The sequence below is a fragment of the Poeciliopsis prolifica genome, unplaced genomic scaffold, assembly GCF_027474105.1.
Source record: "Poeciliopsis prolifica strain line A6 unplaced genomic scaffold, Auburn_PproV2 SCAFFOLD052, whole genome shotgun sequence".
NCBI classification, from domain to species: Eukaryota; Metazoa; Chordata; class Actinopteri; order Cyprinodontiformes; family Poeciliidae; genus Poeciliopsis; species Poeciliopsis prolifica.
In genome coordinates this window covers 903,460-919,647 of record NW_026562427.1, presented here as the reverse complement: position 1 = coordinate 919,647, position 16,188 = coordinate 903,460, and the positions used below count along the sequence as shown (strand labels likewise).

The following is a 16,188-nucleotide window of genomic DNA, read 5'->3' as shown; positions in this document are numbered from 1 at the left end:
AGGAAAAGTCAATCCTCAGTGCTTTGACTGCAGTCGACTGGAGCAAAGAGAACGGCCTCGGCTTGACTTTAGCAAACATCCGCAAAGTTCACGTACATATGATTAGACATACTGTGCTTTGTGAAAGTATTTCCAAATGCTTAGAAGTTTTGGGGGGGGGGTTTCATTTATTTATTTTGTTTTATGTAATTTTCATAATTCATTTTATAAATAAAAATCCATAAAGTCTACTACACATTTGTAGTCGTGCACCTTCTCTCTGATATCTCTAAATAGAATGTAAAAAAAAAAAACAGTCAGTTGTCATCAGAAATACATAGTTAACGGTCCAACTGGGTCTGATTTAATTTCAAACCATTTTTAAAGTTAAAATCACAAAGCTTCTTCTTTCTAGTTTTTTTATGTATATAAAATGCAAAGTAGAGCACTACTGTGAATTGACATAAAGAAAACTATGTACAGTTTTTAAAATATTTTCTAAATCATTCACATTTTGAGTGGTTTAGTTTACTAACTAAACCACTTACCCAGATGCGTGAGTGGTTTAGTTAGTAACTAAACCAAATATGACTCTCACACATCACTGTTTAGTGATGTGTGAGAGTTTGCTGTCAAAGTAAACTTAGAGGACAGGCAGCTAAGATGTGTGATTTGAGCAGGTGAAGAGATTTCCTGGTCAGGTGCAAGCATCTACTGAAGGGTCAAATATGTGCAGCTTACAGATCTGGCTTCACTGGAAGAGAGGCAAGAGGCAAACCACTATTACAAGACAACCAAAGCAGGTGTTTTTTTTATTTATTTTATTTTTGCATTACATCTCATACCCAATAGACCATCTGCTCTTGAAAACATGGTGGTGGCTGCATCATGCTGTGGGAACGATTTTGCAGCTAAAAGCCATTGGGAGGCTTCAGACTGGGGTGGAATTTCACCTCACAGCTTACTTCTGAAAAAAGCATTTTGCGTTTATTGATTATTAATATCATTATTGATTTATAAATACAGTTTGATTGAACTTTAGTCAAGGGTTAGAAGGACCCAGTCAAAGTCCAGTGTATCTGAGCTTGAGTTATTTTGTGAGTACTGCCACAGATTACTGTCTCTAGGTGTGCAAAGCTGGTGGAGACATAAAAGACACAAAAGACTTAAAGCTGTAGCAGCGGCTAAAGGAAATGATTCATATTCACTCAGAGGAGCTCACTAAAAACTCTCACCACACTTTTCTGGATTTTAGTTGCAAAGAAAAACATTTTCTCTCTACTTCATAACTGTGCACCACTTAGTTAGTCTGTCTCTTTAAAGGCTAATAAAATGCGATATTTGTGGTCGTAATGGGGAAAAGTTCAGAGGTGTCAATACTCTTAAAAGGGACTCTCTCTCTTTTTATTTTATTTTTTTTTTACTTTGCAGAAACACATGTAATGAATTATGTTACACTTCTGTTCACCAGCACACTCTCATGCACACATCACTTTTACAATTCCCTATAATGTATTCATTGGTCGCGGTGTCTGGGCTGTCCTCCAGGACAGTCGGGGCGCTGCGCTGGTGTGCATGCGCTGCGTGTGCACACGGTCACCTGGATGTTACAGCCCAGTCTGTACCAGCATCAGAAAGGGGAATAGGAGGAGAAAAAGAGAAGAAATTACAGCATATATCAGGAATTTTCCAGCTAATGATGTGCGGATGTGGTAGCACCGGGGAGAGAGAGCCACTTACTGTGCTGTCTTTGTTTCATTCGCTGAGGGCCCCGTGCTGCATTCCTGTAAGCTGTGCATACTTTGGCAACAGTTGCAGTGCTCCCCCTTTTTTTTTCCTGTTTTACTGTATACAGTCTGTGTGCTGCTCTTGCACTTTTCCTTCTCATGCTCCCCCCAGCAACCCCTGGTCTCCATCTATCCCCTCCACTACCCCACCTCCATCTTATATTGTCTGGGGAGGCGACATTATTAGAGTTGTGATTGTCTTTTTTGTTGTTATTTTTTTGTACAGAACAAGTAAAAGTAAGTGAGGAAAGTGAGCGAGGGGATGAAATAATGGTGTTTACAGCATAGCTGACTGCTGGAGATTCGGGCCTCTGGAGACACAACATCACAGCCTCTGTTCTGCCGTGCTCTGAATTCGGTTTTATGCTTATTATTAGGACATCCGCTTTCCCTCTACGTAATGCCTGCATTCATGCTTTGTATCCTTCTGAGACTCAGAGAGGAAGGGTTTAATTAGTGATGGATCTCTTTCTGGAATGTTGTCGTAAACCAGCTGAGGGGACGAGGAAAGGATCACGTTTCCTGAACTTGGTTTTCCTTTTAGGTAGGGATCGAAACTGATCATGATGTAGCTTGGTCACTGTAACGTCTAGGACGTATAAAACACTTTCTGAGTGTGTGTGTGTGTGTGTGTGGGTCTGTGTCCAGTGGTGTTTTTTCATCCTTGGTTTCTTCAGGGGGAATGTAAACATGGGCCCCCTGCCAAACTCCACCAACCTCAGCGCTGTGGTCCTAAACTTCAGTCTTCCTAATCACATCAGGTCACTTAAAGGGTCCTTCTTAATGGATCTGAGCTTTAAGGGGGAATAACGTCATGGGGGCCAAAGTATGTGGCCTTCGTCATTTTCAAACAGCTGAAAATATTTTGGGAGCAATGATTTAATCCCACATTTTCTACTGTTTTATTTTTTGCTCAATTAAAATAAAACATTTTTGTTACTATATATGACAAGAATTGTAAGATAAAAGAGTCTTTTATTCCAGTGGGAACATTTTTGTCTTATCTTTTCCTGCCAATCCATGGAGAATTTAAAGACATGTGAGACGGATTCTGACCTCGGACCAGGGCGGTGCAATCCACCTTGTTTCTTATTTAGTACGCGGGCCTCAGACTTTAACAGAACTTATTAACGCATATCACATTTATCAATATTTTTGTAAAAGATTAAAAATAATAATAATTTAAAAAAGGTTTTCTTGTTTTATTTCAGGACTTACTTGTTAATTTGGTCATTAAATCTTTCCCACTTTTCAACTTCTACTGAGCAGGACTGTCTTCAAAAAAGAGTCTTCAAAAGTTATGCAAATTGTTTTCTTCCTCTGGTCTATCTGCATGCAGATCAAAAGTCTTCCCAAATCCAACAGAAATTGAGGAGTACTTGAGTTGTTGCTACAATCCTTGATCCAAGGGAGTGTAGAAAATACATTGCAAAAAGAATATAAAAAAAAAAGAGGTCAGACTTTATTAAAGAAAAAAAAAAAGGAAGTGCCGATTGTTATGTGCTAACGTTAGTCTTCAAACACATGGTGCAATTAACTTTCATGCACTTGCAGATACCACTTGGCAACGAAACACATTCATCCAGGCAAAAAGCAGGTGCTGTCCAAATCACGTGCGAGCCCTCACACATAACACCAGCCAAACGCCCCTGTTCACTCACACTCATGCGTCCTATTGTCATACCAGCCCATTGTACTTGCACAGGGCTCATATAGCAAAATCCCGGATGTTGCAAAGCAGGCAAACTTGGAGGTCTGGAGGTCCTGTGGGGCAAGAGAAGCCATTTCCTCTGTCATGGGGTGCGGGAATGAGAGAACAGCAGTGCAGGCTGTGGAAGATCGTCCTGGTGGTGAGCGGGAGGATGCTCTCAGCAGAAAGGAATTCACAGAATGTTGTCCTTTTAATCTGGAGTCAGCCCTCACACACTCTGTCTCTCAGTCTAACCTCTTTGCTGTTTTGTTTTTTTTTTGTTTTTTTTTGTCTCATTTGCCTTCATTTGACCTCTCTTTAGCTTTCAGTTACCATGCCAAAGGGAGCAGGGACATCTGACAGACAGAAAGGGAGACTACAGAATGCAAAGCAGCGGCCTCAAATGCAAAACAATTTAACTTTTCCTTTTTTAAGGCCGGCGCTCTCTCTGTCTATGACTCATCTAGAGCGTGCTGTATGCAGGAGCCTGTATCCGCTTTCATGCAGCCAATAGAAGGGAGGGAAAACGGGAGTGGGCAACGAAGGGATATGTGAAGCAGAACAGAGAACGAGAAGGGTGAGAAAGGGAGACTAAGGAAGTAGGAATGCAAGCGTGGTCGGAAGAAGAGGAGGGGAACGGACACACGCAAAAAAGGGAACATTGCAATTGGGGAATGTCCTTTTCACTGTACCACAGATGTGTTGTTATAATCATCTCAGTGAAAACAGTTGTTAAGCTGTTTGTTTAGGCTATGACTCAGATCATGCACCTCTTGTGAGAATAATAGTTTGAGATACCTATTTGGACAGACTTAAGATTCTGGCACCCTACAGAGAGTATGAAGCTTAGTGTGTGATCATAATCCATTCATGGATATTATAAGCTCACCAGCTGTTCGGTGCTGGCTCTTTATGCATCTTGGTCTCACAGTATGTGTTTTACAGACTCAAAGGGAGTTTCACAGGAACAGTTAAAAAGTAGATGTATTTGGAAGATTGAGGATCGCTCTATCCTCCAAATATGGGGAAAACGAATCAATAGACATGTTTTGAGGGTTTGTTTTCATTTATTACGTCTGAATGTCTCAGACATCTGCATGTGCAAATTTATACAATTCAGTTTTCTGATATGTGGCCCTCCAAAACAATTCATAACTAGCCCCTAAAGGGCTAAAAGCATGAATGGGAACACATTTTGCTTTAGAAACCACAGCTGCTGATCATCTCAGTTCCTCTGAGAGCTGAGGTGATGCAACATAGTGGTAAAGTTGTTTCTGTCTTAGCTTGTCTTAAATGGGCTGCTTTGCAGGCACAGATATTTATAAACATGCATGTAAAAAAGATTTAAGCTGTTCAGGAGTTGCACATCATTATGGTCGCATTCTTTTATGGAAACAAGGTTCCTTCCTGCAGCTAAAGTGATTGTTTGATTTTAAAAGTTTTATTGTCTAAACCTCGAGCTGGAACAAATGGGGCATTGGGTTCAGCGTGAACAGCTTATTAGGGAAGCTAAACCCAGTTGCTATGTTAAATTTGAGGTAGTTAATTAAAAGATTTTTGCTTCAAGAGAAGCAGACGAGTTGTAATCTGACGCTGGATTAAATCTTTTTGCGTCTTCTTTCCGTAGCCTCCCGTGCATGTGTTTTATATATATATATATGCCTTAATCTGCACTTGTGGTTGTGTTTTCGAATAACTGTGAGGCGGATATACTCTGAGCTCTAGGTCTGTGGTTCTTCCTAGAAGGCTTTGTGTGTGCTCATATCAGAGCTGTCTTTTGACTCTGCTGGGTGTGAAATTAATGCAGTGTGCTCGGGTCGTGTGCATTTGAGCTGCAGCTGCAAGAGTTTGCAGGAAGAAACTTATTTTTAAAACGCCAACCCACTCTTCTTACCACAGTAACATACTGTCATCTTTTAGTTGGGAATTATCTTATTATCTCCAATGACACCCTGATACAACAAGTTAGATCCTATGAGAAAACAAACAAAGGAACCAACTGGAGATAAACGGTAAAAGAAAACATGTAAATGAGACTGAGTAGCTTGAACTGTGGTGTAACTTCATTCATGCTTTTCTTTGAGTTTTCATTGTTTAAAGATTCGTCGATGACCCCTGGTATCAGGGTCTTCATTCTAGACTCGTGTTTTGTTTCTGGTCACATGGCCTACCCCCCCTCGCTGCATCTCAGCCAACTTGCCTCAACTTCCGCTCCGTTTCCAGTGAAGCAGGAAGCAGAGATGAAAGTATCACCATCTGCAAATGCACCCTCTGGCTCTATTAATAGTGTCATTCAGTTTTTAAAAAAGAGTGACCGAATTTTATTTTGTCTTTTTTATTCTGTTGGTTTGCCGTTGATCATCAGCGTGCAGTATTCTGTATCACTGCATTGCAAATGCTAAACACTTACTTTCTTTGAACAATTTTTGAATCATTTTGATTTGCACAAATCTGATATTCCAAACAAAACGGCCCTGCTTCACATGACATATGTGTGGCAGATTTAAATTTAACATGGGTTTTTAAAACCCATTTCTAGTCTCCTATGTTTAGAAACTGTTTCTAAACTGTCACGCCAAACGACGTGCTAGTTTTTTTCCGTCAAAGTCATAACTGGGAAGATGAAACAGCTATTGAGATTTTTTTAAAAGAAAAGACAACACAGAAGGAAACATTAAAGACAAATTGGAAAGTGAAAAGCTTGCTCAGTTAAAACTGACTGCAATGAACACCAGCCATCAAGGACAAAACCCCTACAAGCTAAGAAAAAAAGAAACTTTTCTTTGCTGTACCGCATCTCAAACAAGGTGGCAGTAATAGATCAGAGAGTTTTCCCTTCTCCAGCGGTCATTAGAGTTGGGAGGTCACATGCCGAAAAAAACGAAAAATTGTCACTCAATGTCTTGTACATACATCAATTATTTGTTTCTAGTAAAAATCAGATGAAAGTTAGGGCCACATGCTATGATGCATAAAAGAAGACAATACAGGAGCAGGGAAGTGTGTGTTATAAATCATAAGTTCTATCAATTTAGGTTTTTCTTTAAGCAGTAAAAATCTGAAACCTAAATCTGTACAAAAAAAATATTATATTTGCAAAAGTTGGGATAAGTTTGGCAACTTTTAGATCCTCCCATTAATTAAGAGATTAGGATTGCGTTGGAGGGTGTGGTGGAGATGTTTGCGATGACAAGCAGGTTTCATAAAATGATTCCTTTTGGACACTTTTTGAACTTGTGGGATCAGATAACTGGGTCATCACATGGAGAATAATAGACGCTGCAGACCTCCCATCTTTGGTTCCTTTGCCTCATGTCTTTCCCCCCTTCCTGTCAGAATACCTGGGGAGATAAAGGCCAAAAAAGCTGAAAAAATTGTCTAAAAAACATTTTGTTTACATTTAAGTTTTATGTAATTTTGAGTTATTATGTTCTCAATGTTTTTGCAAATTATAAACAACATAAATTTATCAAAGAAACAAGTCATAAACCATTTGTTGTCCTCCAAGGCTTTTTTTAAAATTTATTTTATTGTATTGTAGTTTTTGGCCCTTAAAAGGTTGTGATGGTGTCTGACAACACCCATCATGGACAGACATCATGGTTGGGTGCAATGACCTGTCAATCAGCTTAGGTGGCACCTGGCGCTTCTTAAAATGAAAAAATAAATAAATAAATAAAATTGAAAGGAAAGAAGAGTTCTCCCTCTGTTACTGTTAGTTACCAAACAGAGATCTGTGATTTTTACTCAAACATAGTTTTTATTCATTCTTGCAGGAATGAAAACAGCAAGATGTCTGTTCAGTCTTTCTGTTCTTAGACAGAAATTTAGTGCCTTCTTAAGCCAGTCTTATCAATGAGGCTTCTCACAAGGAGTCTGGGAACCAACATTTCTGGCTCAGATTGGCATCATTGTAACTCTTCATGAGGATGTTGACAAAGACCTTCGGAACCTTGAAAATAGAGGAGCGCTCCTTCGTTATCGCTAAACCCTCCCTAAGTTCCTGCAGCATGAAAGTACCATGAGATTCACATGAATCTTAGTCACAGCTGCAAAAGGTAAAGACGTACACAATAATGCATTTTAAAGCAGTGTGTAACACCCACCTCTCCCAATGTGAAAGCCTTTGTCCAAGAATACCAAAGTCCATATGTACCAATTTGCAAATTTTAGATGCATCAATGCTCAAACACACCTGAATAAAATAGTCGAATCCCGTCACCAGCAGTTATTCAGCACCGTAGAGCCATGGTAAGTAGCAGTCCATTTGATGTGTATTGGAGAAGAGATGAATCTAAAAGTTGCAGGGTTACAGCTCTTGAGTACCTTAGATCTTTCAAAGGTCGGGTAGCAAGAAAGGACAGCTTTTCTGCAGTCAGTTAAAACATTGTTTTGAGGACCAACACAACAATTTCACTGGTTTCATAAATTGATCGTGAAAGGAATCAATGCAGTGTGTTTTGAGATAGGATATTTAAAACTGCTGTTACCTCAAGAGTTTTGTCACGGATGAATAAAACCAGTCAGGTTAAAAGTATCTGAGTGACACTGCATACTTTTTGCTTACAAGCATTTGCCTCAGAGCTTAACATCCTGATAAGCACTCTTCAGTGCTTGAAGAGGGAAACTGCAGCCAAATGCTGTTGGAAAGAAACACTACAGAGTTTAGGAAAGCACCTGGAACCAGTCCACTCTCTTACCAGGGGTCACTGAGTTTTGTCTGGAGGCTTTCCCTACTGTAGCTGTTAACAGAGGCAGGCTGCACACACAATCACTCTGAGAGGTCCCAGGAGTTTCAGGGACAAATTTGGAAACCACACTTGGTGTGAAGTGACACAAAATGGCTGCCGTTAGACCTCAGGAGGTATGGTGAAAGACAGGAAGAGCTATTTTCTTTTTTTTTTTTTTCTTTTATTTGCATGTTTTCTACTGCATCTATCACATCAATAATACATACGTTCTGTCCGCATATGAATTTTGCCTGTTTCTAAATCAGCTTAAAGCAGTGTGAGTAGCTGGTAGACTGCTGTGAAAAAGAAAACAGAGACTTGTAAATCAGAGCTGGAAGCATGTCCTGCCAGATATGATTTCATGTGTTGTATAAGGCCAAGATGGAGGCAAAAGCTTTTAAGTGTGCTACTTGCGTGTGCACGTGTGTTTGTGTGTGTGAGCCCGCATCGACGATGACATTTACCTAATGCTGCTGGCAGTTGATCAGCATTCAACTCTTTGTGCTCCTACAATGAAGGCTCAGTAGGTTTTTTTTCTGCTGTTTGCGGTGCAGGTGGTGACGCTGTGGTACAGAGCTCCTGAAGTGCTGCTCCAGTCCAGTTACGCTACACCGGTGGACCTGTGGAGCGTTGGCTGCATCTTCGCTGAAATGTTCAGGAGGAGGTGAGGTGTGCACAGGAGCAAACACGGCCAGCAAGCCTCACGTTTAGAAATGTCTTTGGAATCCGCCCAGCCTGTGTAGTGTTGATATCTCTGATAGGCTCATGAGAGGATGAGCAGAAATTAAAATTACAAGAAGGAATGAGCAGAAATTAAAATTACAAGAAGGAAAAAAGAAACCTCAACAGTGGGAGTGAAGGCACCAAACAGTGAATTTCTGTATCAGTACCAAATTACAGTGCATTGGTATAGGTACTGTTTTTTTAATAGTTTAAGACTGTGTGAATCTAACCAGTTTTATTCCAATATAATCACATGCTCCACAGAAACTTGGTCAAGTGCCCATACTGGTTTTCAGTATGCACAAAACCATACTGAAAACTACTGCCCCCGTTGAGTAAATTTTAGATGCACAGGGTCCCAGAATACCATGGAACCCGTTCGCATGGGAATACTTTCTGTAAAACATGTTAAATGTCTAAGCACAACATTTTCTTAACCTCACCAAGTTCCATTGGTGTATAACAAAGAAAAATAGGGAAGTACAAAAATAAACTACAACTAAAATTTATAAAAAACAGTCCCATGGGTGGTTTGAACAGGAATCCAATGTCTGGGAGCAGAGCTGCTGTCCTCCTGTGTCTCCTCTCGTCGTCCTGTATTTTCCCTTTGTGACATAGATGAGCACTGTAGACTCTTTATGTGTTACTCAGTGAGGTTGAGCATTAATTACAATGTTGAGGACCTAATATGTTAGGCTATCTTTCAAAGTAGTTGTGTAGAACGTCTTCAGACAATAAGTAAATGCAATGCAAATCTGATTTTTTTCCCCCCATATGGAACCCATACTTGACTTTTTTATGATAGTCTAAATAGACCAAAGCCAAAATTTTCCTCCTTCCTTCCTGCTCCCTTCAAAAAAGTCCCAATTTGTGATCCTTTCTATAGGTAAGTACATGTCGAAAATGTATTTCTTGGAGTTCCTAAAAATGTTCATTTAGTAAACCATGACTTTCTATTTCCCTGGGATATAAATACAAAATGGCACAAAAGCCCATTTCTTTCAACCACTGGTCACAAGACTAGATGAGGACCCTTATTCATCCTGTCACCACCCACAATGAGCAGGATTGTAACAAAGATTAAAGAAAAATTGAATAAAGCTACAGAATACAGCAAATAGTTACATCTTGGAGTCACTCGGTCTTCCTAGCAGGCACTAGGTGCCATCTGCGTGTTGTTTTTGGTGTGAGACTGGGAAAAAGACATTCACTTCCTACCATAACAGATATATTGCTTTCTCTCATTTTTTCTGGGAATTAACCACATCTTAGGAGGGAAAAATGTGGAAACACACCACATAGCCACTGCAATGCATTGTAGAGGGAGGACCTGTGATCCCGTGGGCCTTTTCCTCAATTATTAACCGTGGGAACCTCCTAAGAGTGTGTGACATTGTGGAGCCTTGAGAAGCACTGGTGGCTTCGTCTATCTATAGCGTAATGGTCAAAACATTTCTCAGCCATCGCAAATAATTTGCTTGACAAAAATAACCTTCTTCCAAAGTCTTCATCATGAATGTGGTCGGAACTATAGCTGTGGATGAGCTTGTGCAAAGACACGTTGTGTTAAAACCTGACATGAAGGCTTGCTGGGCAGTCATGAGGATGTGATGACCTGCAGGACTGGAAATTGTTCAGAAATTGTTCACTTTGTGTTTTTTTTTGTTTTGTTTTGTTTTGTTTTTTGTTTTTTTGATTCATTTGGTAAAAAGAAGTTTCAAATCATTTTCAGCCATTTAAGATTTTTTCAAATCCCCAAACAGTCTATATGGAGCTTTATGAATGTAGTCTCCAACTATAAGCGATCCCTTGAACAACATGGGAATCATAGCTTTACTAAAGCTAATGTTTTAATCATAGTTTAAGTTAACTTTATAGTCACTAACTGCACAGTGTTCATGCGTTAGATCACTGATCATGATTTCTCCTGCTTTTGGAAAGTACCTCTTCTGAACCCAGAAGACCCAGAGTTTCCCCTAATAGCTCTGACACGTGATCACTCGACGTTTGCCTTCACGCATTGGTGGTTGTCTGTTTCCTTTCAGTTGGAAATTAATTTGAACTTCTTTTTCTTATAATGAACTTTCACCCATGAAGCAAATTATCAACACACTACTTGTCTTACACATTCCTTTAAGAATAGACTTAATACTGATGGGCTAGTTGTAGCATTCCTAACTCAGAGGTCATGATAAGGGTTCACATTTTACATTTGCACAAACTGGAATGTTTGGAAATTCTTTCCACTATGTCACTGGTTAGACTTGGATGTCCCAGCACTATACTGGGACATAGTGGTTGAAAAAGCCTGTTGAATCAAAGACTTATTGATAATTATTAACATTTTTTAAAGTTATATATATATATATATATATATATATATATATATATATATATATATATATATATATATATATATATATATATATATATATATATATATATATATATATATATATATATATATATATACATATATATATGTGTGTATATATTGTTTTTATTTTATTTTATTTTTTTTGAAAATTTGTGTAATTATTGAAAGGGAACTTAAATGTCCACCTTGTATTCTGTCCAGTCCAAGCCATTTAACCCAAAAGTAGGAAGTGAAGAAAGTTTGAAATCTCTACAGGCTTCGTTCACTTTTGATTTTTAGCTTTCGATGGTCCAAACAAAGTTTTCACACAGTTTACACATTGAGTCATTTTGGGAATTTGCTAAACCACTTATCACCACCTCAAATGACACCTGACAGATGTTTTTGAGTAATAGGCAATCACATTTCAGTTGGCTTATCAAACCATTACAGCAACACAGGCTGGCTGTTGTGGTTGAAGCTTGCAAGTTAAGATTCTGGTTCTTGGTCTAGGTATTTCAGTTTGTGGTTTAACGAACTTCACACTGGAGAGGCACACTAATAACGGATTTTGGTTTTGCAGTAGGAAAAATACACATGGACTTTTTTCATGTAGGCAAGAAATTTTTTAAATTTATTCCATAAACATAGAATAAAAACTGTTCTGTGCAAGCCTATGTAAAGAAAAGTGTGTAATCCAAAGTAAAATGAGTTAGCTGGTCTTGTATGTGTGTGTGCAATAGCAGATAAGAACTGTCGTTCTGGGGCAGGGCTTATTGCCAGGAGGAGCAGCCCTGCTTCCTTCCCCAACCGTCCTCTCACCCCATCATGCAAGCATGTGAAAGTTCACGAGCCAAAAAGGTCACACAGGGTTAAAACAATTTGATTGGCATTTTGTTTTCCCTTTCAAAACATATTTTTTTTCCAGCTTTGCAAATTTACCTTAAGAGCCCAGGAGTAAAACTATTTGCCTGCGAACTGCACCCACTCTCTTCTTCATTTGTTTTTTTTTTCTTTTATGATTTTGTTTGTATTTCTAACACAAAAAAAGGGAACAAATATTAGCAAATCACTTTATATGTAAAGGTAGACCCCTGAAAGCTTTTTCACATCCAAATGGTTTCCAGCATGCCATAATGATGAGGATTTGCTGACATACTTAAATAGACTCCTATTTGGATTGAATTGTCTGCAGCTAGGTATAGTTTTGCATGTGAGAAATTTGAGAATTAGAAGTGAGTTTGATCTTTATTATAAATTCTACTTGTAATCTATAAAATGTTTGCACTCTTACTAATATCGGCATATTAGCATGAGAAATCTGGTAACTCGAAACAATAATTTTTTGACAACACCCCTTTTAACTTGTGGTTACCCACAGACTGTGCAACAGAGATAAATGAAAGACTGCAAAGCAGATGTTTCTGTCAGACATTTTAAGTTGGTGTCTCAACAAATGATTATTGGCTCCTTAAAAAATTATCAAATGAAATTGCAAATGTGGTTTCTTACACAAATTGTGTCTTCTGTTTAACAGAGTGCATACCAAATTAAAGCATTGAAAAATGCTGGATAAAACAGCATCAGTCCATCACTCTGCTGGGCACCAAAGTAAATCCAACTGTTCAGTGCAGGTATTGTGGAGGAATTATGTTCACTGGACAGTTTTTCCAGTTGAACCAAGGCAAGAATAATTTCCCCTTCAAAGTAGTCCTTTAAATATTTGCTGCAATCCATAAAGCATATAGAAACGTCTTTTACTGTTTGTTTAAAAATTTTCTTTTTGTCCAAAAAGAGATTGTCTGAATCTGTTGGAAGTTCTTTCTTGACAGCAGGTAGTAGACTGTGTGTGTCATCTAAGCTAGGGCTTCCTTTTGTCTCTCAGTTTGACAGAGAAAGCTGTTAAAAGCTTTGCTGTGCATTTGTAAATGTGGGCGTCCTCATTTTTTGGCACCTGACCAGTTTTTCTTTGAGCTGGAAGGTAAGGCAGAGTCCTTTGATGACCACAAATGCAAATATCACTCTTTCTTAGTGATAAAGATGGCTTTTTAAAAGGACACCTGTCGGAGATTAAAGGACACCTGGAAGAAGTGATGAAAGAAAGCAAAAGGAAGATTTAGGGGAAAGTGCAGAAAAGACAAAGATGAGGAAACACAGTAACTCATATTAGCTTGCACCTAAACTGTGTTTAAAGGTTATAAGTCAAATGTCTCTGGAGCTACGTTTTATAAATTCCATGTTTTGTTTAAATTTTGTATGGGTTGCAATCTTGGTCAAGAGTATTCATGTTCTTTGTTATCTCATATTACGGAAAAGTCCAAACTTTTACAAGGAATCAATATCTTTACATTTCCCCATTACTATTTTCTTTTATCTTCTTTCCAAACATCCAAACATGCCTTTGTGAAAGAAAAAAAAATTAAGCAAATATTATACAAGTCTGCATCTGCAGACTTGTGTAATATTTGCAAGGATGGTTTCTGACTCATATTTCAAGAAAATAAGGGAGAGAATGTCTGCTTGTTGACATTCCACAAATCGAAAAGCCTGAACGTGGTGCGTTAATGGTCTGGGAGAGGCCCTACATCCTTGTTGACTTTCTCACAGCTTGAGACTCGATTGAAAAATCCTCTGCAGAGCATAGTCATGTGCACATGTCCACACAGATTGACACGTAGGAAACAACCAAAGATTGCGCAGCACTTGCTGGTCCATGCAGTTAAAACGGAATATGCATTTTCTCAAAAAAAAAAAAACAACCAAAAAACACGACAAAAAAAGCTGCATTTCTGTCTATTTTGCCCTCAGACAGATTGACGCTCTCACGTGCAAACATGTGCACACATTCCAGAGGTTGCTTCAGTGGAATGTGGGACAGTGCCGAAATGGCACTAAAGGAAGCATGACTCAGCTGCCTATCCCAACTTCGTGTCACCCTTCGACTACTCATGCTTTTGTATGCGAATGTGTCATGCACTTTGATAACTTTTGAGAGGACTCTAATCCCATTGCTTGACTTTGCATTTTCGCAGTCTATGTATCTGCATTTTATTGAAAATGTGTAGATGCACAGTTGCGTCAAACTGTTGACTCTGCACATGCCAGTGGTCAAACTTAGGTGAGCTATTCCCACTTATCCTCCACTGCAAACCAACAAAGCACTCTAGATTTAAAAATGGACCTCTCGGAATTATCAGCCCTACTTGTTTTGGCATAATAACTTGCTGTAGGTGTTTTTTTTTTTTTTTGCAACTGTCAGAAACTGGTTTGGTCTGATCTTGAAATGTGTATCAAAAGCTTTATTCAAAGGTCTTCATGTGGGGCATTTTGTCCTTGCAGTGGTTCAGCAACAAAAAAACATGTGTTGATTTAAAAAAAAAAAAGAAAGAAAGAAAAAGCGATAGACTCACATAATTAAAATTAAATCTCATGCCAGATTTTAACTTCTAAGCCAGAGCTTAGAGGCTGCTTTCATTGTACAGTCTTGGGTGAAAAATATCCCGGGACACTTTGATTGTGTAGGAAAGTGTGGGTGTTCAGCTATGCAAAGCTTCCGGCAAGTGGGAAAACACAGGGAAGTACAAGGTGGCTGGCAGGTTACTGCTGACTTTGCTCAAGTGAGGTGCACTTGAACAATACTCAGGCCAGAAGATAAAATGCATGACCAGCACCTTGCAAAAATATTCATACTCCATGAACTTTATTTTCCTAATTAGCAAATGTGCTACAGTTAGCTTTCATCTTAGTATAGCAACAGTACTTCTGGAAAGGCCTCAGAGGTTTGTCGGAGAATAATAATGATTAAAAAGCAAATGAAACAAGAAATGGAAAGAAGTTTGGATCCGGTCCTTAAAGTATTCTAAAAGAATACTCAGGACTCAACATCTCAAAGAGCTCTGCTCAACCAGCTCTTCAAAAATGAAAAGACTATGGAAACTGGGCAAGACATGTTTTTACCTGTAGGGCAACTACTAGCTGTGCACAAATCTATTTTGAATCAAAAGTAATTCCATTGTTTTAAGAGAAAGACTATAAAAAGTGCTGTGTGGATTTTGACACAAAGCACATAGGAAACTAGGCAAATACATGGAAGAAGGGTTTGTTCAACAAAAATCTTAGTTTTTGACCAATGTGGAAAAACAATGTGTCTGGAAGAAAACCAAAATTTGCACATCATCTTCAACACACCTCCCATGATAGGGCATGGTGGTGGCAGCATCGCGCTACGCTGCTTTCTAAAACAGAGAGAGAGAGAAGTTGGTTGGAGTTGTTGGAATGATGGATGGCGCTAAAAACCAGTGGAATTCTGGAATTGGAAGAAAACCTGTTGCTGGTTGCAGAAGAATGGGTGTTTTCATTTGCAAGAGATTTTCATTCCACCTCACGGTCATGCCCCACTTTGTACTTTTTTATCATAATGTTTTACTAAAATAGAGAGATTTGTAGCTGTTCAATAAAAATTTGTGGAAATGTTCCTTCTGTGTAAATGTTTTCAAAAATGCTGTGTGCATATTAATCTGGGTTTTGGTGGTGACTTATCGTTGTTGTGTAGTGACATTTTTTTACTTTGACATTTTTTGCTACACTTCAGTAATTCAGAAATGTCCAATTTCCCCTGCTATGCCTTGAGATTTGAGGTGAATAGGTTCATTGAAGCTCCTCTCCCTCCTTCCCTTTCAGAAAATCTTGAACAGGAAAGTCTCATTTCCATGGCTCTTTCGGCATTACAATAATCCAACTTTTCTTTCATAAGCGTTTCAGTCCCAATTGCCTACTCACATTGATGAAGCAGGGAGCCAAAGCTGACGCATGTAGGAGCTAAACAGACGTTTTCTATTCTGCGAGGCGACTGGTAGGCCTGTGCTGATGATGACTACTGGAATTTGTGCGAGTGCCAGGCCCGAGCCGTGACCGCCCACAGGT

General features: G+C 38.9%; 1 protein-coding gene across 3 annotated transcripts in view; it reads left to right on the top strand.

Annotated features, from left to right (window-relative positions):
• Window positions 1–16,188, top strand: part of cdk6 (cyclin-dependent kinase 6) — a 40,766-nt gene that overhangs the window by 20,627 nt on the left and 3,951 nt on the right. For all 3 annotated transcript variants that reach the window (XM_055058925.1, XM_055058927.1, XM_055058926.1), the window contains one exon: window positions 8,741–8,850. In XM_055058925.1, coding sequence (XP_054914900.1) covers window positions 8,741–8,850 — 110 coding nt within the window. The remainder of the gene's footprint in view (window positions 1–8,740; window positions 8,851–16,188) is intronic.